This window comes from Xiphias gladius, chromosome 19, assembly GCF_016859285.1.
Source record: "Xiphias gladius isolate SHS-SW01 ecotype Sanya breed wild chromosome 19, ASM1685928v1, whole genome shotgun sequence".
In the NCBI taxonomy this organism is placed as follows: Eukaryota; Metazoa; Chordata; class Actinopteri; order Istiophoriformes; family Xiphiidae; genus Xiphias; species Xiphias gladius.
In genome coordinates, this window is record NC_053418.1 from 10,519,582 (window position 1) to 10,544,276 (window position 24,695).

Below are 24,695 nucleotides of genomic sequence, written 5' to 3' on the forward strand. Positions count from 1 at the left end.
TATTATAACATGTATTGGAATTGGAATGAAGCTGGCTGGTCTTACTATTATTCTTATTTCATTTCGTGCTCTCACTGGCCTTACCCCACGCCCTCCACAGTGTACCCCATTACTCCAGAGCGAACTGGACAGTAGCCATAGTATTAACTCAAGCTGATGAACCGGAATGAACAGTAGAACTTAAAGCACAAGCTTTTTAATGCATGTCCTTCTCAGGTTTTCCTATGTGTATGTGGGAGTAGCTCTGTAGATGTGTTTAATATGATGCTGTACCTTCTTGAATATTTCAGATGTTTCTTTGCTGCTGAAAAAATGTCGATTATTAACCTGCCAGTGAAAAAGGGAAGTGGCCATCTTTGTACAACACACTGCTGTTTTGCTGTAACCGCGCAATGTTTTATGATCTTGAGTATTTTATAGAAAAGTAGAAGTATGTATCAATAATATGAAAGCAATAGCTAAATCATAATGAAGAATAACATGATCAGTGAATATTGTGGAAAATCTTTAGATTCACTCTGGGTGGATTTTGTACTGTATTTATTACTAATGATAATGCAAAAAGTTGCATAGCTTAACCCAAACTGTTCTGTCTCTTTTTTATTTATTGTCTTGTATATGATCTTTTTGTATGTGTTTTTCAAATAAACTGCCTAAAATGCTGAGAATTAATTGGGTTTGTGGAGTTATCTTCAGTCCTGTTGCAATCATTTACTTTAGAAAAAAAAAAAAAACTCTGTTGAAGCAACATTAATAGAGTCATCAACAATTTTAATTACAAATATTGACCAATATTATCTTTTGGCAGATCTGTAACAGTATATATGTTGGCTATCACGTAACAAGATACTACGGTACAGAAATGTCAATTATACATTTGAAATAATTTAGAAACAGTGTCCTTGCCCTGCTCAGAATGTACCTCGGTCACAGTTATTTAAAAAACTAATTTAAGGGATCCGTATCAACAATGTTGATGTTAAAAAAATGAATATTGGCCAATATATCATTATTGCACAGCATCAAACATCATTTATCTGTGTGCTGTCATTTGAATTTGTGAAAATTAACTTGAATGTTTTCTATTATTGGAATCATATTGGAGAGACATTTTATTATTAAATCAATCCTTAGTACAATAGGCTCCCCTATTTGAACCTGAAACAAAATGTAAATTTGCAAAATAAATAATAAATATTAAAAAAAAACCAAAACGCTTTGTCACAATTTAATGTTCAGATAATATGTGAATTGTAACCTTAGTTTCAATATGGTCTTAAAGAGTCCTAATGGAGAATACTGATGTCATTCAAAATTGACTAAAGGCCATTTACTACTCGTTTGTCTAGTTTACATTTCTACTAGGTAATTAAAATAAAAGTATTTACAGTTCAAATCTAGCTTGAAATAAACTGCAGTCACAGCAAACTAAAATGTTCCAAGTAAAAAATAGTGTCCCTGTGGTTCAAAACACATTATAGTAAACACAATTTTTTCAAAATGTTGCTGTGTTTTCTCTTTTGTTGTTGTTTTCTAAAATGTTGTTGTCACTTTTCCAGTATGAGCACACTACGCGCTCAAAACCTCAAACCTTCAAAAAGTTGAATTAGTGTGTAAGCGTGTAATGTTAACCGAATTAAATTTAAAACTGATTAAGACCTTTTTAATACTACATATAATACAATCTAATATCTTTTTCACAGTCATACCGGTCAAATAATGTTGAAAAAGTATTTATTAAGTACATGAATTTATTTACATTTATATCCCATTTTTGTCATAATCTCCCAACTGTATAATTAATTAATTAACCAGACCTGGACCCAGATTAGTGGCTGAAAACTAATGGATAGATTAGCCAATTAAAAATAATCAATTAATTTAAATTTTTGTGAGGCAACTGAATTCAGTGCTTTTCACGACTTTTCAAGAGCTGTGGATACTCTAGGTGTGAAGTGATTGACAATGAGCAGAGTGTAATCAAAAAAAAGCAAAACAAACTGCAAAGACAGGACAAATTTAGACCGAATGTTTATTGTGTTAGATTATCTGTTTTAGGCAATATTCAGGTAAGTTTATTTTTGAAATTGTATAAGGAAAAATGGTAGCAAATGGCTTTTTCTGAAGTTGGAAAAGGGGCAACCTAAACAGTTGGCACAAACTTTGTAAAGAACAGTGGTGTTATCCTTTAAAGGTTGACATACAGTTACATTCAAGTCTGTGAATTTCAATCTTTTTCCTCACAAAGCTCATCTGACATGCAGTAAAAAAAAAACAAGTGACCACTAAGCCTCTAAAGGAAATGCTCGCCCACTCTTTGTCTCACATGTCCTCCTCCTAATATCTGGGGTAAAGCACCCGCTGAATCTGCCCATCAGCCTTACAAGTGTCGAGCCACTTTCCACACTGGAAGATGGTTGTGACGGAGTTGGCTGTGTTGGTAACCTCTACACACTCTAAATACCATCCACTGTTGGAGCGGCTGTTGTCATGCTCCACTTTAACCCTCAGCAGCTCCCCAAGGTCCAACATCTCCAGAACAAAGCGGTCTGTTCGCCCTCGCTCAAAAAGGTTGCGGAACTTGTGCTGCAGATGACGCTTGCCTGAGTCACCGTTGACGCCATAGATGGTCATGAAAACATTGGCGTCTGTGCCTGCACTTTTCACATCCCCGGTGATGACGATGATTTCGTACTTGACAGGAACTAGGTTGCGGACTTTGCTTGCAAAGCTCTCAATGGACTTATAGCACTCAAATGTCAGGAACTGGTCCCTTTTGGCTGCCAGGGGGATTTGTGCATCACAGTGGAAGAAATATCTAAACAGGAGGGAAGGTTTGGAGTCACATCAGCACCTTCAGTGTGATATTTAAGGCCTATATACTATAATGTAGGTGAACTCACTTGTTTCCCAGCTCCTTTTCTTTCACAACGACCTCCATAACATGCCAGAAAGCTTCATTCTTCACCTTCTTGCCGTCTTTTGTTATGTGGCCGAGGCAGATGCCGGCGATCTCCCCCACGTGTTTGGATGAGAACTCAAATGTGTCAGTGGCACCGCTGAAAGGGCAAAAAAAAAATTCAACCAATAGCAGAGTATGATCCTGAAAAGTGAACAGTTACATTCACTGGTCTGCCAGAGAGCTTTTCTTTTGTGCGTCTCATGGGATTAGCTCCCCGGGGAGCAGAGACTGGGAGAACAGAAAGTGAAGCTACAAGATAAAAGAGGGTAGAAAAACAAAACATGTGAAAGAGATGAGATTATGTAAGGCAACATAATAGGGTTTTACGGAGGCCGAGGCACCTAGACTCTCTTTGAAGACCTACCATAAGAACTTCTTTTCTTATTCTCCAGAACAAAGCGGTCTGTTCGCCCTCGCTCAAAAAGGTTGCGGAACTTGTGCTGCAGATGACGCTTGCCTGAGTCACCGTTGACGCCATAGATGGTCATGAAAACATTGGCGTCTGTGCCTGCACTTTTCACATCCCCGGTGATGACGATGATTTCGTACTTGACAGGAACTAGGTTGCGGACTTTGCTTGCAAAGCTCTCAATGGACTTATAGCACTCAAATGTCAGGAACTGGTCCCTTTTGGCTGCCAGGGGGATTTGTGCATCACAGTGGAAGAAATATCTAAACAGGAGGGAAGGTTTGGAGTCACATCAGCACCTTCAGTGTGATATTTAAGGCCTATATACTATAATGTAGGTGAACTCACTTGTTTCCCAGCTCCTTTTCTTTCACAACGACCTCCATAACATGCCAGAAAGCTTCATTCTTCACCTTCTTGCCGTCTTTTGTTATGTGGCCGAGGCAGATGCCGGCGATCTCCCCCACGTGTTTGGATGAGAACTCAAATGTGTCAGTGGCACCGCTGAAAGGGCAAAAAAAAAATTCAACCAATAGCAGAGTATGATCCTGAAAAGTGAACAGTTACATTCACTGGTCTGCCAGAGAGCTTTTCTTTTGTGCGTCTCATGGGATTAGCTCCCCGGGGAGCAGAGACTGGGAGAACAGAAAGTGAAGCTACAAGATAAAAGAGGGTAGAAAAACAAAACATGTGAAAGAGATGAGATTATGTAAGGCAACATAATAGGGTTTTACGGAGGGCCGAGGCACCTAGACTCTCTTTGAAGACCTACCATAAGAACTTCTTTTTCTTATTCTCCAGAACAAGCTCCTTGGAACGAGCTTTTCTTCCTTCCAACACAATCCAGGCATTTTCCATGGTGGAGGCATCGTCTGTGTTCGCAGTTGTTGTGGCAATTTCATATTCTGTGGGATTGCAGAGACATAGTCGCGCTATAATCAATTCACATCTGACATTTGCTTGTAATTAGCTACAAATCATTTATTTTCGACAATTAGAGAACTTGTAATTATGCCCACAGATTTCCATTTTTACTAACTGGTTTTGTCACTGAGGTCTACAGAGTCGTTGTTGGCACAGGCCAGCTCCCTTATTATCTGCCCATCATCTTCACTTTTAGCCAACCAGCGGTCGCAGGGGAACCTAAAGGTTTGGTCCATGGCCTCATCTTTCACGTCAATGTATTCCAGGTGCCAACCAGGAGCAGGGCCTGTTTACAGTTAGCAAGTTGGCTGAGAAATTTCTGTCATGTGGAAATACTCCTTTAATGTCAGAGAACAGTATGCATGTTTTTTTTTTTTTGTTTGTTTTTTTGCAAATAGGATAGATTGTGGTATTTCACCGGAATACAGAATTTCTACAGTGTTCATTAGGTTACTTTAAGACTTTTTAAGACATTCTTAATACAAGATAGACTTTTTTTAAATACCTATTTCATGGTCATACATGGTATGAAAAATATGAAAAATACAAAGTATGAAAAATGTCCCCACTGGTTCATTAATATTTTTCATACATTTCATACATTTAGACATTAGACAGTCATTCTACTGACCTAGTGCATGATAATTTATATCACATTTTTTTCAGCACTTCCCAATAGTATATATTAATAATTTCCAATAATATACAGTAAAACAATTAAAGGTGCAATATGTAATTTTTTGCTTTTGCTACACATCCAACAGTAATAGATGTTTATTACCAGTCTAAAAGAAATGTTGCGAGTTCAGCTTCAAACTTCGGTCCTTTACTTGCCAAGAGCTGTTTCCAGTGTTGGAAAACACCGCCAATTGTAACTCTTGTTTTTCTTCTATTTCTATCATGTCTTTTTTTTTTTTTAACTGAAGTTAGCATGCTAACCAGCTAGCCCCAGCCCATCCTGTAGCATCTAGTCTGCCCTCAGTGCAACATGAGAGGATGAAGAAGAGGATGTATTCTAACCTCTTGTCTTGTAAATGCAATGAGGGCTGAAGCTCTTGGTAAGTAAAAAAGCAGTTAATGCTAATGTTGGCTATGTAGCGATAGCCAATGTTACATATAGAACCTTAAAACACATATAGCACCTTTAAACACAACCTAGACCAGGAAGCAGCATGTTCTGTGGGGAGTTCCAGGTAAATATCCTCTGGTGAGATCAGCAACAATAGTCTCACCTGATCTCACCAGAGGACATTTACCTGGAAATCCCCACTAGTCAGGTAGAACTGAAGAAGCCTTTTGGATGAGAGGCGAAACGTCTTCAAGAACTTCAAGCAAGTCCAGTTGCCTTCGCATAGCACCTACAGAATACCATGACCTGGATGACTGAGAATCTTCACAGACAAGCAGAATGTTTTGACACCCAGAACTCCTTTCCTCCTCCTCCTCACCTTTGTTATCGTGCCACACCCGGACCTTGGACAGTTCGCCCAGACTGAGCATGTCGGGGAATCTGAACACATCCTTCATTTTACGCTCAAACTTGTTCCTGTTGGCGCTCTCCTTCAGAGGCAGTGTCCCAGTGTCCCCGTACTCCCCAAATACAATCACAAACACGTTGGCATCGGTGCCAGCACCTAAAACATTAGAGGCATTTAGTGTTTAAAACGGATCTTTAGATTTACCTGATAATGCTGCATGAGTGGCACTATGACTTAGACATATCCTGGTAAGTAAACAGCAGTAAAATACACATGCAACTTTAAAGCCCTGTGGCCTTACATATTGTAATATTGGATATAAATACTGTGCCTCATTTAGTATTTTTGTATATGTAAAAACCTCTAAAAGGCTAAAACTAATTTTCTTAATGTTTGTTTTTATAAGAAATCAAACAAGCAAAGTGAATATTTCTATTTAATTCAGATTCATGACTCAGACTCACCTTAACTAAAATAGTAAAAGATAAAAACAGTTTTCTCACTGCAGTCAAGACTCATTACTGTGTAGTTAACTGGCATGTTTTCATGTATATTTGAATTAAAAATGTCTTTAAATATAAATACACATTGATCACTGAGTATGTCCTTAGCAGGGCTACAAATAGCAAGTATTTTTCATAATTGATTAATCTGCCAATTATTTCTTTGATTAATCATTCGGTCCACATAATGTCAGAAAACAGTGAAAAATGCCTGCTGCAATTTCCCGGAGTTTAAAGTTAGGGTTTTAGATGGGGGTTTTTTTTTCCAGCCAGCGGTCCAGAACCCAAGGATATTCAATATCATATTCACTAGCACTGTTGTATATGACAAAGAAAATCATTGAATTCTAACATTTTAGAGGCTGAAGAGAAAGTTTTGCATTTTAGCTTAAAAAAAATGACTCAAACAATTATTTGGTTATCAAAATAGTTGTAATAGTAAAGAAGTAATATTAAATTAATAGTAATAGTAATAAGTGAATAGTAATAATTTTCTGTCGATTGACTAATTCGTTAATCGACTAATCGTTGCAGCTCTAATCTCTTGTTAGTTTAGTCTATTATTTGACCGCACTGTACGCAACTTGTGTGACTCACTTCGGACGTCACTGGTCTGGACTTGGACGATGTAGGTTGTTTTCTCCACCATTTCCTCCTCGTCCACCACAGCTGCCAGTTCACACACTTTCGTCCTCTTTGGCCCTTTGGTCCTTGACAGCCAGTTCTCGTAAGTAAACAGATACACTTCCTCTGTGGTCAGGTTCCGCATCAGGATCTAAAGCATCCATCGAGACGTTTTCTACATTTTCATCATGACGATACAAATGTTTGAGTGTGAAAGCTACATTGTTTAGTCTCATCACAAGATATGACATAAACAGACCTACACTAGTAATCTTTAGGGCTGAACAAGTAGAGGAAAATATTTAATTGCTAGATTGCTCTTAATTGGGAATTTTAAAATAAATTTAACTACAAGCCTGTATTTGTGGCCTACAATGTATAAACAAGATATAACTATTCCAATCCTAATAGCAAATGTATCTTTCTTCTATCTGAACAGAATCAGACAAAACTAGAACGTGCGTTCAGTAGAGTGCAGATCTCCACCAAGGACAAAGTCAAACAACATACACCAGACCTCAGGGGAAAAAAATTCAAATTCATAGTAAATGATCCACATCTGCCCGAAAAATTTAATGGGTTCTTCCCTGGCCCGTGGCCCATCACTCCACCAGGTTTAGTGATTACATACCTTCCTGAAAGAGATAATAATGCAGCTGTTTTTTGAGTTTTTCTAAGGCTGAACAATTAGTGGAGTGCAATTTTTTAAATCACAAGAGTAACTATTTTGAATAGAACTTATAATTAACACTGTCTTAACAAGCTGTGGCAGATGAAATTTAAACTAGAGCCCATTGATTGCACTGCTAATTAAAACTGTGCCTGGTGTAACACTATATTCTGTGGTGTGTTAATTGGAATTTCAGCTATAGTGCCTTTGGATATGATTTTTATCATTCCTTACTATATACTGTATCTAACAGGTCTTATTATAAATGGTGCCTCAGTATTGAGAAGCCTTAGCAGTCCATGTGTTACCCTGTCGAGGAACCAGTCAGGGCGACTCCCACTGCCATCAATCCGAACTCTGATCTTTTTCAGAGGAGCAATGTCATCTATCTCCAGGCTGAATGTGTCTTCTTGGCCTCTTTCAAACCTAAATGGTGACAATATATACTATAAGTATCATTTTGCATTTGAAAGCATCCTGACATGGGATCTCTTTTAAAATAAATAGTTCTGGAAAGATGTTATTTGCTGACAAAATGATTCCACTCTCGTGTCTGTACGCTAACTATGTAGCTGGAGCCAGCAGCTGTTTAGTTTAGCACGAAGAGTGGAAATGGGGAAAAACTAGCCTGACTCTGTCCAAAGGTAACAACCAATCCACCTACCAGCACCTCTAAAGCTCACTGATTAACACGTTATATCTTTGTTTGTTTTATCTGTACCTCTCGCTTTTTATCTGATCTTCTTATTCGAGTCTCATCAAGAAAGCAAATAAGCATATTTCTCAAAATGTCTAAGCCTTGCTTTATTGAAGAGTGATCTGTACAATTAAGGTGTCACTGGAGGACTGACCTGTCCTCATTTTTAGGCAGTAGCATTTCCTCTGTGCTCCCGTTGGCTCCGTACACAGTCAGGAAAATGTTGGTGTCAGTCCCTGCATACTGAGTGTCGCCTGTGACAACTGTGGCCGAATAAATTACCTACAATATACAGTAGACAAAACAGACAAAGAAGAGACAAACTCTGTTTTTATATGACACGCAAACTGACTGTTTTCCAAGATATCATATTCTAGGTGCAGTGTGACTCACTTTGCGAATAATGTTGATTGTGCTGGAGTCCAGCACGTTGAACAGTCTGGCAGTCAGACCATCTCCCCTGTCCTTAGCCAGCCAGCACCTACATGGAAAGATGTACTTGATACCTTTGGTTGGCACGGCAACCGACAGCTCATCCACCAACCAGCAGCTCTCTGGTGTGGCACCGTTATGGCCGAGCTGAGGAAGGGAAAGGAGAGGGAGAGAGAGAAGGGAGAGGACAGAGAGGAAGAGGGGGAAGGTAGAACCAGGAATTGTTATATCACTTGATTTTGTTTGATCTAGGTACCAGAAGGCATTGTTAGAATTAATTACTGCTGGGTGAGAATGGCTTTATTTCAATTTTTAACACTGGTGCATGTGAGAAGGCAGATGTCTGCGCTCTGGAGACAGTTTCACAGATTTAGCAACCGAGACAGTCCCAGATTCTCACTTCCACCCTCTTGATCTCTCCCACGTCAGTTCCGTAACACACAAAGTGGTCCATGGTGCCAGCTGTGAAGGATTTCTTTCCCTCCGGCAGGTCCAGCCACAGTCGGTCTGTCTCGATGTCGTTGGGGCCGATGACGATGACATAGACCCTGGCTGTAGTGCTGGCATCATGGTCCATCCCCGTGGACAAGGTGAAGTGATAGGGGATGACTAGGTGGGAGAGAAGAATTGGTTTAAGTTTTTTTTTTTTTCTAATTTCATTTAAATTAAAGGAATAGTTATAAATTTTGGGAAATATACTTGCGGTTTCGTTCCAAGTGTTACACGACAGTACTGATAGCAGTCTTATGTGTGTGCAGTATATATAAAGCTATAACCAGCAGGTGGTTACCTTAGCTTAGCATAAAGACTGGAAACAAGGGGAACCAGGTATCCTGGCTTTGTCTGAAGGTGCCAAATTCTCTTATCAGCACCTCTAAAACTCACTAATTAAAACATTATATCTTTTTTTAAGACATGAGAGTGGTATCGATCTTGGCATCTAAGGCTTGGCAAGGATGCGTATAAGCATATTTCCCACAATGTTGAAAAATTTCTTTCATTTCGGCTAGTTCGGTATTAGTTACACACAAAGCTGTGAATTGATAAATCTTACCTAACATTTTTAAATTATTTTTAAACGGTTGTACCTTTACTTTTAAAGTTTTGTATGCAGGGCTTTTTACATCATTGTTCCTTTATGTTTGTCTTTGCTGCAAGAGAGCACATTGTTCTCATCATACTCAAACTCTACCTTGAAAAACATGAAGAATAGCTTTGTGGCCTTACTTGGACCCTCTTCCACCACTGCCACCTTTTTCTTCCTTTTCTTCTTGTTTGCATTTCTGTCCAGCCCCAGTTTGGCCTGAGCCATCTTCTTGGAATTTGGATCAGTGTCTCTCTCACCCTCATAACCCTAAACCAGACACGATAACAGACACATAATCTACTAACTTCCATCTGAGAAATAACTTCACTGCAACAGTAGCTACTAGAAAATCAAATACAAAGAGCAAAGTAATATGGCAGTGTCGTGACTAAGAAATTACCAAAGATGAATGGAAAAGATGTGTTTTAATGCTCAGACCCTAGCCAGCAGAATTTTACAGCACAGGTGGATTATATCTCTTCAATAACAACAACTTGGATTATTGTGTAAAAGGTCAGGAAGGGGAACTTTATTTCACTGCATTTGGGAGTGTGCAGAAATTCTGAGACTTTGGAAGAATGCACTGAAAGTTTTATCTAAAATTATTCTGGCTGTGTTGCCTCTGTGCCCACGATTGTGCATTCTTGGAGTGTTTCTGAAAGACCTTAGATCTTTCAACAGCAGAGAAGAAAATGGTGACTCTCAGCCAAACACACCATTGCTGTCTTATGGAAAAATACAGAAGCCCTGACTGTGTAATATCATAATAATAATTGTCTGTAAATAGATAGACATTCTTTGTGTGTCTGCGTACTTGGCTGAAAAAAAACGATTCTGTTTCCATAAGTCAGTGGCTAAGAGACCTGACTGGCAATGGAAAAACTGTTGTTTGCTGCAAATGGGAAAATACACACTATTTTCTAAAAATGGAACCACTTTATTAAATTTTTTGGAACGTAAGTCACTATAGTAAAGGTGTTGATATCAGTGGGAAGTCATTCCTGGGCATATGTTTCAGATGTTATGTTCCTCCAGTTATTGTAATATGAGATATAGAGCACAGCCTTGTTGTGGTGTAATTTCCATTTTTCACAGTTTTCTGATTTTTTTTATAGACCAAATGATTAATCGATCAATTGAGCAAATAATCTACCTACACGCCCACTTCTTTCAATCTCCACACCTCAGGTTTGTATGGCAGGGTTTCTGTTATAAATTTTAGGTTTGAAGCCCAATCCAAGAGAGTTTTCATAGGCTGAAACTAAACCTCTATGCAGACAGTTAACAGAATCAAGGAAGAACCTGAAAAATGAGTGAAAAAACAGGACAATGCCCCAATCCACAGGGCACAAGGGGTCACTGAATGGTTTGATGAGTATGAAAATGATGTGAATCATAAGCTATGGGCTTCGCAGTCACCAGATCTCAATCCAATTGAGCACCTGTGGGAGATTTTGGACCAACGTGTTAGACAGCGCTCTCCACCACCACCATCAAAACACCAAATGAGGGAATATCTTTTGGAAGAAAGGTCTTCATCCTTCCAGTAGAGTTCATACATACATGTATATATGTCTCTCTCTCCCCACCTTGACAAAGAAGGTCCTCTCTATGTGTTTGTCCTCTTTCTTCTTTGACAGCCAGCGCTCACATAGGAACATGTACACTTCTTCTGTTTCCACATCCAGCACCTCCACCTGGTCAAGGTACCAGTCAGCTCCCGTCATCGAGTTGTCGTGACGTATACGAATCTTGAACAACTGCCCCAGATCCACAGCCTCAATAGAGAACTTGTCCACCTGAGAGGCGGCGAGAACGTAACATACTTTACCTTCAGAGGGCGAAGGAAATGTGACATATTGTATCACGCATATCCCCACATACCTCTCCTCTCTCAAACTTGTTCCTGTTGTTCTCAGATTTGGCGAGCTTGCGCTCGCCTGTGTCTCCCAGGTCTCCGAAGATGGTGAGAAAAACGTTGGCATCAGTCCCTGCTCTGTACATATCACCTGTCCGCACAGACACCTTGTACGTGTGAACTGTGGTGGATAAAGAACAACTCAACTATGAATTAAGTAGGTGTACACCTTGTTTGCTCACAGCTTTGTAATAATGTGCGACTGAATGACAAGGTTCCTGTTGTGCACTGGAATTTCCATGAATACTGTATATGAAGTGAGGAGCTCCCAGTCCAACAGTACGTGTCCTCATGTGGTATATTTATTTTTCAAGTATGATGTCTCGAAAAATTGGTTTATAAACTGTCTAGGTCTTCAAAAAACGATTATTTTCAATTAATCTGTTGATTATTTTTTCAATTAATCGATCAATTGCTTTGTCTGTAAGTATTAAAAAATAGTGAAAAACGTCCATTACAGCTTTCTAGAGCCCAAGCTGACATCTTCAAATGTCTTATTTTGTTTGACTAACAGTCTAACCCAAAAATATTCAGGTTACAATGATATAAAATAGAGAAAGGAGCAAAGCTTAAATAAGAAAATATTGGACAGTTTTTGCTTGAAAAATGACCAAAGCAATTCATCTTTTTGTAGATTGACCAATCAATTACTCAACTAATCGTTAAAACTGTAAAACTGTCCTGCCTACTAAACAAAAAAAACAACAGACCCAAGCTCAACTAAAATTATTTGAGAATTTTTTAAAATTAGAAAACATGAGATTACAAATGCCCTGGCACCATATTTCTATATATTTGATCATCCAAAAATGATTATATTAGCCATAATAAATAATTTGCCCTTAAAGATTTGAAATAAAATATCAATGCAATGTGCATAAACAAAACTATGACCATATCTTACACACTTCAATCAGGCCGTGTTGGATAAATCATTCTTCATTACAAGTAAAAGTCCTGCACTGAAAAAGTTACTTAAGTAAAAGCATTATTAGCAAATTGTAAGAGTATAATAATAAACTATTTTATATAATGTTAGGAGGTTTAATCTATAAGGTAAATATATAATATATATTATATTAGCTTATTTTATGTTTTTCATGTAAAATCTTAAAATCCTGTAAAGTAACTAGTAACTAAAGTGGTCAAATAAATGTAGAGGAGTAAAAAGTACAATATTTCCCTATTAATTTTAGTGGAGTAGATGCATAAAGTAGAATGAAAGAGAAATATTAAGTAAAACGTACGATAAATATGTACTGTATAGTACTTGAGTAAATGCACTCAGTTGCATTCTGCCGCCGAAATTAGGGTAAACCTACTCTCCAAAGCGTCCTCCACCTCTGTTTCAGTCGTTTTCAGCGTCCCATCCCTGAGGAGTTTCTCTGTGATGATGTCCGAGGGGACCAGCTCCCTCACCGTCTCCCCATCATCTTCAGACTTGGCCAGCCAGCGCTCGCATGGGAAAATGGTCGTCTCGGAACCCTGCCATCAAACACAGACATATCCCCAAACCGGGCCCAGCTCTGTCTGTCTAACACTGAAGGAAAGTACATCCAACTCTAAGAGATGTGTGAGCCAAAAGGTGTTGCATTATTAATCTATTACTAATTTAATGACTCTTAATGACGCATTTATTTACACAGGTATAATCTCAAATGGATTTTTGCTACCTTTCCTTTCCTGAGCTGTCGCCTGATCTCCACTCTGTCGAGGTGCCACCCCGGGTTGGTGCCCCTGTTGTCGTGTCCTATCCTGATCTTCTCTATAACATCACCAACGTTCTCCAACTGAGACAAAAAAACACCACAGTGTTTACAGAGCTGCAGCCGCCGTCTCCAAGGATGCGTAGTCCAAACCCACACACTCACCTCCACAATAAACATGTCCTCCGCTCCCCTCTCAAAGTACAGACGTCTCTCTCTCTTGTTGACACACAGGTGTTTCTGCTGTGTGCGCACACCCTTATGTCCGTACAAGGCTATAAACACATCAGAGTCTGTTCCCGCGCCAAACACATCACTGGTGTATATCTTTATCTCATAAGGCACAACTGAAAAGTCAGAAGGGGAAGGTGACAGGTTTATTTGGTTGACACACAAGCAAGATGGAAGATAAAAAAAACATACAGTTAAACGATGGGTTTTACATGTTTAGACCTAAGAGAGGTGAAAAGTGAACACACTTTTACAGGACCCATGAAAGTCCCAAAAATTTTAAAATCTCGTGTGCACAACATTAGAAATTGTCGGCATAAGATAATAATTTGTTTGCAGGGCTTAATATTGCTGTAGTCTCCTGGTCAATTGGCTGGTCGATATGCTCTAGTCTGAACAAATTCTCATTGTTTTGAAAACACCCCCGTTTTCGCAACTTTGAGCTCGCCCAGCCTAATGGAGACTGCTACTCTCAATCTGACCTATTTAACGTTTACTGAACATTTGCTCTCAGAGTCGGCTGCAAACTAACTGACACCATGTTGAAGAAGTTGTTGGTGTGGATGCATTTTGTTAAAACAGATGACCGAAAAAGCGAGTGTAAACTTCGCGAACAGCATATGAGCATATCTCAGCTCAACAACCAACGTGACACATCATCTAAAAACAGTGGACTAACTTGTCTATGTTAGGATGCTCCGTCAACTTTCGTGTTCATCGCTTGAGCCTCTGAGTGTATATTCCTCAATAGTTCTTGTGCTGGGATCACCAGTTGATATAGTTCTGTTCACGGAAATCATATGAACATGGGCAGGTGCACGCTGGTGAGCTCTGAGTCTGTTGTTATCATTTAAGTATAAAATAATTAGGTTAAAATGATTTAATATGCTTTAAACACTAGCTTTTTATGTTTAATTATATTTCATTGAGTTTAAAAACACTACCGGGTTCGAGTGCACACAGTTCACTGTGGCCAGTTTAGTGAATCTAGAGATAATGTGCAGATTTTTTTCGATTGGTGGACGAGTAGGTACGATTTCAGTCAACCAGGATCATCTTTGGTTGACTACAGCCCTACAAGTTAATATCTTATGTGAACGAGACAAAAAATATGTATCATATTTTGGGTATTTTGAGAGCCCTGCAGCACTTAGGTCCCCGATGCAGGACTTTTATATTTTATTGGATTGTCACTTTGAGCATTTAAATTTTGTAGGTCTTTAGAGTTTCTCTCCAACATAATAGAGAAAGAAATATTTTACAAAAGTGTACTGTAAATATACTTTTTGCCACACTTTTTATTTGATGGTTGCAGTTGGTATTTATTATATGCAAAATACATTACGATCTAATAAAATGAGATAATTGTTATGGAGTAAGCAATTAGGTATTGGAGTATTAGAGCCATTTTTGTGTTAACTGCAAACTTTATATTTCTCAAAATGCCTTAAAATTGAAAGACTGTAAATTTTTCTGTATACTTTTTATGCTTTATTAAATGATGATGACCTGCTGTAGATAAAGTGGAGAGGCAGAGTTTACTTGAGCAAACATGAAGACTGTAGGTAGTGTGTAAAATGTGACATTGGTAGTCTTTGACCTTATATTAAAATCTGCGATGTTGTCGTTTTTTGTGTTTGTTAAAAGCGACAATAAACTAGAGGCCATGGATGGGACTGTATCTACGGCTCCAGTGTTGTGATCTGGACTGTTTCGTGCACAAGTCAAGAAGTAGAGTCCTATTGTGGTGCTGAAGTTTAAAGTGAAGGCCTCCACAGCAACATTATAACACTCATTACAGATTGCATCAAAGAGTCTGTGCTGTGACAAGCACCCTTCTTCAGATAGAGTGCTTTAAATACATTTCACTGCTAATGCTTCCACACTTTTAGCTGCGTAAAATTTTGCATAATATGCTTTTACAGGAAGATTCCTCAATCAGCGCATTGCTACTTTCACTAATGGATTTGAGTACTTCTTCCGCGGCTGTTCACTCACATGGCATGTAGAGTTCAGTCTGTAGCTCAGCAGGATAGAGATCCCTCACTATGGCCCCATCATCCTCCCCCTTATCCAACCAGCGGCCACATGGGAAGCGTAGTCTCTGACCCTGCGAGGGGGCGTCAATCTCCACCCAGTCCAAGAACCAACCAGGCGAACCTCCTGACAGTGGAAAAACAGTCATATGTTATTCAGTTTCATATGACGTACTGCTGATGGCTGCTTATTTTTGGTCTGTAGAGCCTTTTCTTTCCTCACCTGAGTTGTTGTGCCCAATTCGAAGCTTTTCCAGGTCGCCCAAGTCCACCGCCTCCACTGTGAACTCATTGATCATCCCCTGCTCAAACTTATTCTTATAGGTCTTGCAAGCCTTTAGGTTGATGGTCCCTTTGAGTGACATTAAATTTTAAATTCAGATTGGTTTCATTTAGCCAATAACTTACAGCATGAGGCTGCCACAACAATGCCAGGATGTTGGTGAGGTACAGGATCTTACCTGTGTCGTCATTTTCACCAAATAGGATGGCAAAGACATTGGCATCAGTTCCAGCATACTTCTTTTCTCCGGTTTTTATTTTAATAGTATATGTAGTAGACATGGCTGTAAGATATATTTAACAAGTCAGTATATTAATCCTTTTCATCTTCACATTAATACACCAGTCCCTCTTTGCTCTCGTCTACACCTGCATGTTTCATCATCACTTAGATAAATAGTTGAACAGGGCTCCCTTTCATCTCCCTCTACCAAGACACCAGTCAACTTTGAAACTGTTACATTTCTGCTCCAGCCCAAGCGTGGCACCCGTCCCCTCCTCATCCTCATCCTTCCTCATGAAGGCCTCGTCCACAGGAACCAGCTCCCTCGCTATCTGCCCATCGTCCTCATCCACTGCAAGCCAGCGGTTACAAGGGAAATAGTACCTGCAGACCCACGAAATGCCTCTGATCAGCACTCTAACTCAAAGATGACGTGCTGTTATCACTGAGGTCAGTTGTTTGCTGGTTTCACCTACGTTGTATCATCCTTTGTGTCCACTATCTCAACACGATCCAGGTACCAAGATGAATAAGGCTGGGTGTTGTCGTGACGGATTCGTAGCTTCTTCAGAAGACCCAGATCAATAGCTGTTAAGGTGAAAACATCCTCCTGCAAAAGACAGCAGCCGGAGATAATGCTCTGTCACAGACGGAACTATTTAAAGTTTTATTTGATAGTTTAAAGTGAAGACAGGTGAGGCAGGTGATAGAGAGGGGGGGGGGGGGTAACCAGTGGAAAAAGTATTCAGATCAACAAAATATTTTCAACAAAATATATTTATAGTATCAAAATTAAGTACCCATTATGTAGAGAGGAGCCTTTCACATTATTACACTGAATTATAAATACTGATAAATTAATGTGTAAGCAGCATTTAAATGCTGGCTTCCTGGCTGAGGTGGATCTAATTATCTTCCTATAATAATCTATTATAATAATCTATTATCTATAATCTATAATCTATTAATATATCTATTACAATGCCTAATATTTTATTTGTTTAACTGTGCGTGCAGTGGCCACTTCGTAAGCTACACCAAAACACTCTAATGCATTCCAATACAACAGTAAGTGCAATTAATTGTTTATTATTTGTTTATTATATGTTTATTATTGAGGTTATAGTTAAAGGTGGTGTTTTACAATATTAACAGTACAATATTTAGCTCTGGGATGCAGTGGAGTGTTAACATAACGTGGAAATACTCAAGGAAAGTGCAAATACACAAAAACTGTACTTGAGCACAGTACCTGAGTAAAGGTACTTAGTTACTCTCTACCACTGAACGCAACAAATGTCCCCAGCTGAAATCAGATCGTGGGTTGTTGCAATCACATGGTAAGCATCAACCATTAGGTAATGGGGGCACTCTGAAGAACATGCTTCTGATATGTCCTCAGCAGATGGAGTTTTCTGTCTCCAAGGTCAAGAATGAGCCTTTAATCTCCCTCAAAGTGCCCAAATATATCTTTCAGTATTGTAGTAACATTATTGCACATTTAGTCAGTTATCCATTTAATCAGAATTTCCTTACTAACTGGGTTCTGTCTGAAATTAATACAGTGTCTGCGCTTGTTTTGTTTTTTTCCTAAGCAATCATTCCTATCACTGAACGACAATAGGCTATTGTTGTTTTTAATCTGCGGGAAGAAATAAACCTAGTTGTCTGTGGGCATGAGTTCGGTGTTGCTACAGAACCAGTTATAATGTTGAGATGAATGATTCACACGTTTGGATGAAGTAATGAGTAAAAGTAGGACAGGTTCAATGACACAGAGGACTTTTCTGAGCTCCTCTCAGTCACAGCTGGCTCGCCTGCGGGAGAGCTTGTAATCCTACCACAATACACTCCCACCCACACCTCAGTGCCAGGCTCATGTTGCATGGAAGTGCTTGAGTCTTTGACTAACTGCTGGTTGATTTTCAGCAGGATACTCTTCCAGGAAAGTGGGTAAAATTTTACAGCCCTGATGAAAAAAATGTATTTATGTTTTTTTAATATTTGAAATCAAGGCTTAATCAAACATTTTTACTGTTGTCAACCGGCTAGCTGTTTTTTTTTATGCTCTTGGTTTATGGATCCAAGTTAAGTTCCCTATATTTTCCTACTTCACCTGTAAAACAATCAAGTTTTTAAAATCTAATTTGCTGGATTCCTTAGTTTCACCTCTAGCTGATTTAAAAAGTAGTGACCATCCCTATGTTGAACCCATCATACCTGCCCCCGCTCAAATTTGTTGAGGTTGTCAGAGTTCTTCAGATAGCGCTCTCCGGTGTCTCCGTTTTCTCCGTAAATATTAATGAAGACGCTGGCGTCGGTCCCGGCTCCCAGCATGTCACCAGTGAAGACACACACTTCATAGGTGTTGACTGTCAGACAACACAAGGAATGAGTTACACCTCTTTAACCTGTCGCATACTGCATGTCGGTCAGGAAACTGTATCAAATCAAACCTTGCATATCTACAACATCAGCACTGAATAAGAGATAAAAAATACGTGCTGAAAAATATTACAAATAAAAAAAATGGAACAAATAACCAATTATATCTATATAAGTCTGTATATACACTGTACTTACATGTACACCTGCTGCCATTAAAAATACACAAGACTTGATAAATGGTAGGGGTGGCACCAGGAGCTCTTTTAGGCAAAAAGTGTATTATTTAATAATACTGAAGACAATGCTCTGCTCACTGGAAAACAGGAAAAACTATAAAACAAACTGGGATACCTGCTCTATGTTGTTAAAAGCTTATTTAAGAACAGTATTAAGGGTTTACACTAAATCAACTCAGATCCCCTCAAACAAAACAGGCTTTGAATCTTTTTGAAAATGGAAAAAATGATGCCAGCCCATAAATAGTATAAAAGTATGATGAAAATCTTAAGCATTATAACTTGCTTAATGTGCCTTAAATGCAGAAAACACAGTTGTAGTTAAAAAAAAAAAAAAAAAATGCACATTCAAAAGCTGAGAGAAGGAATACAATTAATAAAGCAATTAAACTTAAGTATCTAAAAGCATGTACGTCTATTGAACATATATAAGAGACAAAGCATGATATTATTTTGAATGGTTTGTGTCTGATCAAATTTGTAAGTATTTCTTAAGGTTGTTGATAAAAGGATATATTTCTGACAGTGTCAGATAACCTATTCAATCATAATCTCATCAGTGTCACTAAGAAGAAGAGATTGGTACATGTGGAAGTTCAGCCATAACTTTTTTGCTTTTGGTCACAAATATATAATATTTATGCTGAATCCAACATGTCGTAAACTTGATCACTGTCGATCCTAAAGCTAGTTTATGGCTTATAAGCTCACTACCGCCCACAACTGGACTGGCGTGGTGCGGTTGACCGTGGTGAATTGAGGGATACACTTAGCTCTGAATAATGCTTCAACACGGTGTTAAGAAAAGTGTGCATCAAGTGAAGGTTAGGTATACTGTGTGTTGGTATTTTTATGACATGGGACGCATTTGCCTACGACCTGACGGTGCATGAATGCACACTTAAGTCCTCAAGACTGCAAGTGTGGGTATTGGGACAGAAGCCATCTGCTTGGCGCTCAGATGTCCAATACTTCTCTCTCTGAGGTCCAACATTACACTTAGTTGTATGTATTGTCGTACCTTCCAGATCCTCTGCATCCTCAGGCAGAAGCTCCACCACCAGCTCGCCGTCCTCCTCTCCCCCGGCCAGCCAGCGTGAACAGGGGAAATGATACGTCAGCACCACTTCCTGCAACTCCTCCCCTCTCTCTTCGTCCTCATCTTCCTCATCTTTCTTCTTCTTCTTTTTCTTATCCTCCTTTTTCTTCTCTTTGGGCACCAAGGCCTTGATCAAATGTTTGACTTCCACTGACTCAAGGAACCAGCCAGATCCCATCCCTGAGCCATCATGACCGATGCGGATCTTGGAGAGCTTCCCAACATCTTTGGCCTCTATCTGGGGAACAGATTAACTGTTTTTTAACTCAAAATGTAACATCTGGACATTTACTTTTTTCCTTGGCACTCAGATTTAACTACTAACATGCATTTTGGAGCCACGGAAAGCATGAAATCCAAGCTGTGATACCTTGAATATTTCTGTGGTGTTTCGCTCAAAGTTGTTGGATCTGCTTTCGAGCATGATAACTTCCGTCTTCCCGTTGTCTCCATAGATCTGGATGAACACTCTGGCATTGGTGCCAGCAAACATCACATCTCCAGTCACTACTATTACCTCGTAGTTAATCACTGGAAAATATAAATTGACAAAGGTACAAGGACACACAAATGTAATTTTGGTCAATAGTAGTGTTAATGCATACACTACATACATACATAGAAGTGTTTGCATGTGTATGTAAGGACGTACAGTATGCGTAAGGGCATGTGTAAAAAAAATTACATGCACATACATAAGAATGAAGAATTTCCAAGACTTTTCAAAACATTAATTACAAGGTGCTTCAATAGTCTATGAAAGGAAGTATTAATGAGAGAAAGTCAGTAAAGCAATACAAGAATAACAGCAAAAAGTTTGGCAATAATCATTGGGAAAATGTGACTGAAACAGAGCACATTTTGAAATCAGGCTCTCATTGTATATGTTGTTTAAAATGACACCTTTTAAAATGGAACCTTATTTGCCAAAGCACCAGGAAACTACAGAATTAGTCTTGAGATACAGGACCAATTACCATGTTGGTATGAATCTGCTGGGTGTGTGTGTATTTGTGTGTGTGTGTGTGTGTGTGTGTGTGTGTGTGTGTGTGTGTGTGTGTGTGTGTGTGTGTGTGTGTGTGTGTGTGTGTGTGTAGTTTCCTCTAATGGTTTGAGAGTGTGTGAATTTTGCCTACATTGTTCCGTGTCCAGGATCTCGCTCGGGTAAATCTCCACCTCTGTCTTGCCATCAGCCTCATCCTTGCATAGCCAGCGGTGACTGGGGAACATGTAATGCCTTCCGTGGACTGGAACCATTATCTGAACGCTGTCCAAGAACCAGCCGGCATGCATGCCTTCATTGGTGTGGCCAATCATCAGACGGTTGATCTGGAGTAGGATTGAATGGATGACACCATTTAATTTTCATGAATAAACATTCATTCAAAAGCAAGTTAACGACAAATATTGTTAGCACGGTTGACCCCAGAACGAACTGAACTTTGCACAAATCGATAAATAATTTCTAAAGCGTCTCATAGTACTATCAAAACCAAATGGGAGAAATCAACACGTTTTTGCCTCCACCTGTCCAATATCAAAGGTTTCCACTGTGAAGATGTCAATGCGGCCCGTCTCAAAGTAGTTCCCTAGGTTGTTGTCAGAGACCACCAGCATCATCTTACTGGTGTCACCTTTCTCTCCGTAGAGCTTGACGAACACGTTGGAGTCTGAACTGCCCCCGGGGACGTTGCCTGTCTTCACCGCGATGTGATAGTCAACGTCTGACACACACACATACGCAAATATCAGCTTCAGAAAAAGGGGGATACAAGTCGGATAAATGTTAGCGTAAATTAGAGTGTTGGGACTTACTGTAAAGACGCTGTCCATCTGAGAACGGCACTAACTCTCTGACAATCTGTCCATCATCTTCATTGCGGTCCAGCCACCTGCATAGCACATTTTAATTAAAAAAAAAAAACTCTCACCTAGTCTATTTCACACACACACACACACACACACACACACACACACACACACACACACACACACACACACACACACACACACACACACACACACACACACACACACACACACACACACACACACACACACACACCTGTGATTGGAACAACTGTTCAGTGCATGTTTTTTCTTATGTATTCACACTGAGACCTATGCACCTGTTGCAGGGAAACTCTACAGCCCGGGCCTCAGCCTGTCCCTCCTCTCTTACAATCACTTTATCAAGGAACCAGCCGCAGCCTCCACCTTTGCCGTCATGTCCAATCCTCACCCTGCGGACCTGCCCGATGGCTACCGCCTCGACTATGAACTCATCCAACTAGAAAGACAGAAAAACAGTACGTAACATCACACTTTGATGCCATCCTCTGTGTCAAACAGAGGAATATGTGGTGAAGAACAACTGGCATATATCAGGACATATTTTTTGAATCAGCAGATACAACGTTGTGATCATTCAGTGTATGTTTCCAGTATTTGTACTACAGATATAGTATGAGAAATACATCACAGTTTTCCCATCAGGAGAGCCTAGTTTATCCTTATAAAACAATTTTGATTAAATTAGGCTAGTGTAGAGATTGGGCTGATTCCATTAGGGGTTTGTTTACCTGATTACTTGGGTGAAATCCGTAATCAGACAGAAACATTTTCCCCTAATTTGTCATCATCGGCATCGACGTCAGAAGCAGTAAACAGCATACTACAGGTGCATACTGATTAGTGATTGGCTCCAGTGTGTGTAAGAGAAACTAATAAGTGTAATCCTTGATGACTGACTGAAAATTTGTCATTTGATTTTTTAAACAGCGAGATGCAAAAACCCCACGAGCATATTTGAAGGAGAGGACAAAGAAGTACGTTTTCTTCCTGAAATTTCACTAAGCTCTACAGTATGTCTGAGGTACTGAATGTACCCACATTTCCTTTCTCAAACTTGTTGACGTTGTTTTTGCAGTTGACCAGCTGCCGATCTCCGGTGTCCCCCTGGTCTCCAATCAGATTGAGAAAAACAGATGCATCTGTGCCACTGCCGCTGACAGTCCCCGTGCAAACTGTCACTCTGTATTTTATCACTGCAGAAGAGAGTAACATCTTTCAGTCAAGTTTTACGTTCCTCTCTAGATTTGGCAAAGCAGATTTTTGGTGGCTCGTGGTGAATACAGCTGCATACACGTACAGGGCAGTGGGTCAGCAATCAGTTCTCCGCCGGCAGGTAGCTCCCTCACAACCTCGTTGTCATCTTCATTAGTGTCCAGCCACCTCTCACAAGGAAATGTATACTTTTCCTTCGTTAATGTCTTCATCAGAGTTGCCTAATGTGAAAAATGGAACGCTGGAAAGCATGTTTGACTTGGTATTTGAGGTTGCGTCAGCACGTCAGCACGACTAAAAATGTTCATATATAGGATTTATAAGATTAATACAGAATCAAAAAGCATTTATCATAAATCTTATTAATCAGAAATGCATGTGCAGTAATGTCACAAAATGAGATCATTTAACTAATATAATATATAAACAAATTGTACTATTATTTTCACAAGAGATTTCCTCACCTTGCTGAGATGCCATCCTGCAAAAGGATTTCTCTTCTCGTGCCAGATACGGAGTTTGGTCAATTTTCCCAAATCAGGCAGCTCAACCTGTGAGTTCACATCAAGATAAAAGCGGTTTACTACACACCCTCACTATCTGACTTGTTGATATTAATGTGAGTGGCATTGAATTATAGGATACTTACCATAAACCTGTCCACCTGGCCCTGCTCAAAATTGTCAGTTTTGTTGTCCAGCCTGATCTCGTCGGACTTGCCCTTCTCTCCGTACACCTGGAAAGATATTTCTGCGTTGGTTCCTGCATTGGGCAGATCTGACGTCCAGATCCACAAGGACCAGGGGTGCTCTGAGGAGAATCACAACAAAGCATCATCTCTGATTCAGAAGCAATGTCCTAGTTTGTTATACCTTCGATTAGATTACTGGTGTCCCATTATATTCATCATTTGTTTGTTAATGTGACTATGAGGTAAATGTAGCTCAGAGAGAGTTGGGTTTTTTTGTTTTTTTTCTAACACATTTGGGAACCAGCAGTAGTCTTGAATTTACAGAGAGTTTTTTGACGAGAGCCAGTTTGACTTGTTCTGCCCCCTCAACATTTCAGTGGAGCCTCTGAAGTGGCAATTTTACTTGTTAAGAAAACTTCTCAGGGCAGAAATTATCATGTTGATAATTACAGAGATCGATTGCAGCAAGCAGCCCCCAACTGTGAATTTGTGTGGTTGTGAATCGATATGAAGCAAGGCAGTACAGGAATACTCACTTTCCAAAAGTATGTGGACAGAAAAAAATCAACCTAATGACACTAATTTCTAATGTATACATTTGTGGACCAGAAGCAAAACAAATATGGCACATAACATATGGGAAATATTGGACTCCATTTCACAGGCAATAGGAAAAACAACACACTAAAATTAGGAAGTATAATGAAGGCAGACTGCCTGTTGAGTCATTATGCAAATGCCTGACACATATAATGGAGTTTAGAATGTTTTTGCTCAGTGTTTCAGCAGATAAAAGAGAAAATGACAGCATTCACTGTTGCTGCTGACTGGATGTAATTATTAACATTCAGCTCACTTTTCTGTCTCTTCTGCCTGAGTGAAACCATCTCATACAGCTCTCTCTCTATCAGCCCGTCTCCCTCCTTCTCATCAAGCCATTTACTGCATGGGAACGTCTGCTCAATCCCTATGAACGGACAGTACACCACCACCTGCGAACAAACAATGACTCAGCTGAATTCATTCACGGAAA

At 39.5% G+C, this 24,695-nt stretch overlaps 1 protein-coding gene across 1 annotated transcript in view; it reads right to left on the bottom strand.

Moving 5' to 3' along the window:
- Positions 1-2,074: 2,074 nt before the first annotated feature.
- The window catches only part of loxhd1b (lipoxygenase homology PLAT domains 1b), a 29,835-nt gene continuing 7,214 nt past the window's right edge, over positions 2,075-24,695 (bottom strand). Inside the window, 33 exon segments of the mRNA XM_040155766.1 lie at positions 2,075-2,818; positions 3,720-3,875; positions 4,144-4,276; positions 4,411-4,581; positions 5,744-5,929; positions 6,874-7,051; positions 7,879-7,996; positions 8,422-8,549; positions 8,661-8,846; positions 9,100-9,308; positions 9,927-10,053; positions 11,376-11,585; positions 11,671-11,825; positions 13,027-13,189; positions 13,378-13,494; positions 13,576-13,757; positions 15,640-15,804; positions 15,901-16,029; positions 16,139-16,243; positions 16,421-16,566; positions 16,659-16,792; positions 18,403-18,554; positions 19,828-20,143; positions 20,276-20,436; positions 21,042-21,234; positions 21,433-21,629; positions 21,721-21,797; positions 22,035-22,195; positions 22,798-22,952; positions 23,057-23,192; positions 23,436-23,522; positions 23,621-23,781; positions 24,519-24,654. Of these exon segments, the coding sequence (XP_040011700.1) occupies positions 2,338-2,818; positions 3,720-3,875; positions 4,144-4,276; positions 4,411-4,581; positions 5,744-5,929; positions 6,874-7,051; positions 7,879-7,996; positions 8,422-8,549; positions 8,661-8,846; positions 9,100-9,308; positions 9,927-10,053; positions 11,376-11,585; positions 11,671-11,825; positions 13,027-13,189; positions 13,378-13,494; positions 13,576-13,757; positions 15,640-15,804; positions 15,901-16,029; positions 16,139-16,243; positions 16,421-16,566; positions 16,659-16,792; positions 18,403-18,554; positions 19,828-20,143; positions 20,276-20,436; positions 21,042-21,234; positions 21,433-21,629; positions 21,721-21,797; positions 22,035-22,195; positions 22,798-22,952; positions 23,057-23,192; positions 23,436-23,522; positions 23,621-23,781; positions 24,519-24,654 (5,511 nt within the window). The 3' untranslated portion in view covers positions 2,075-2,337.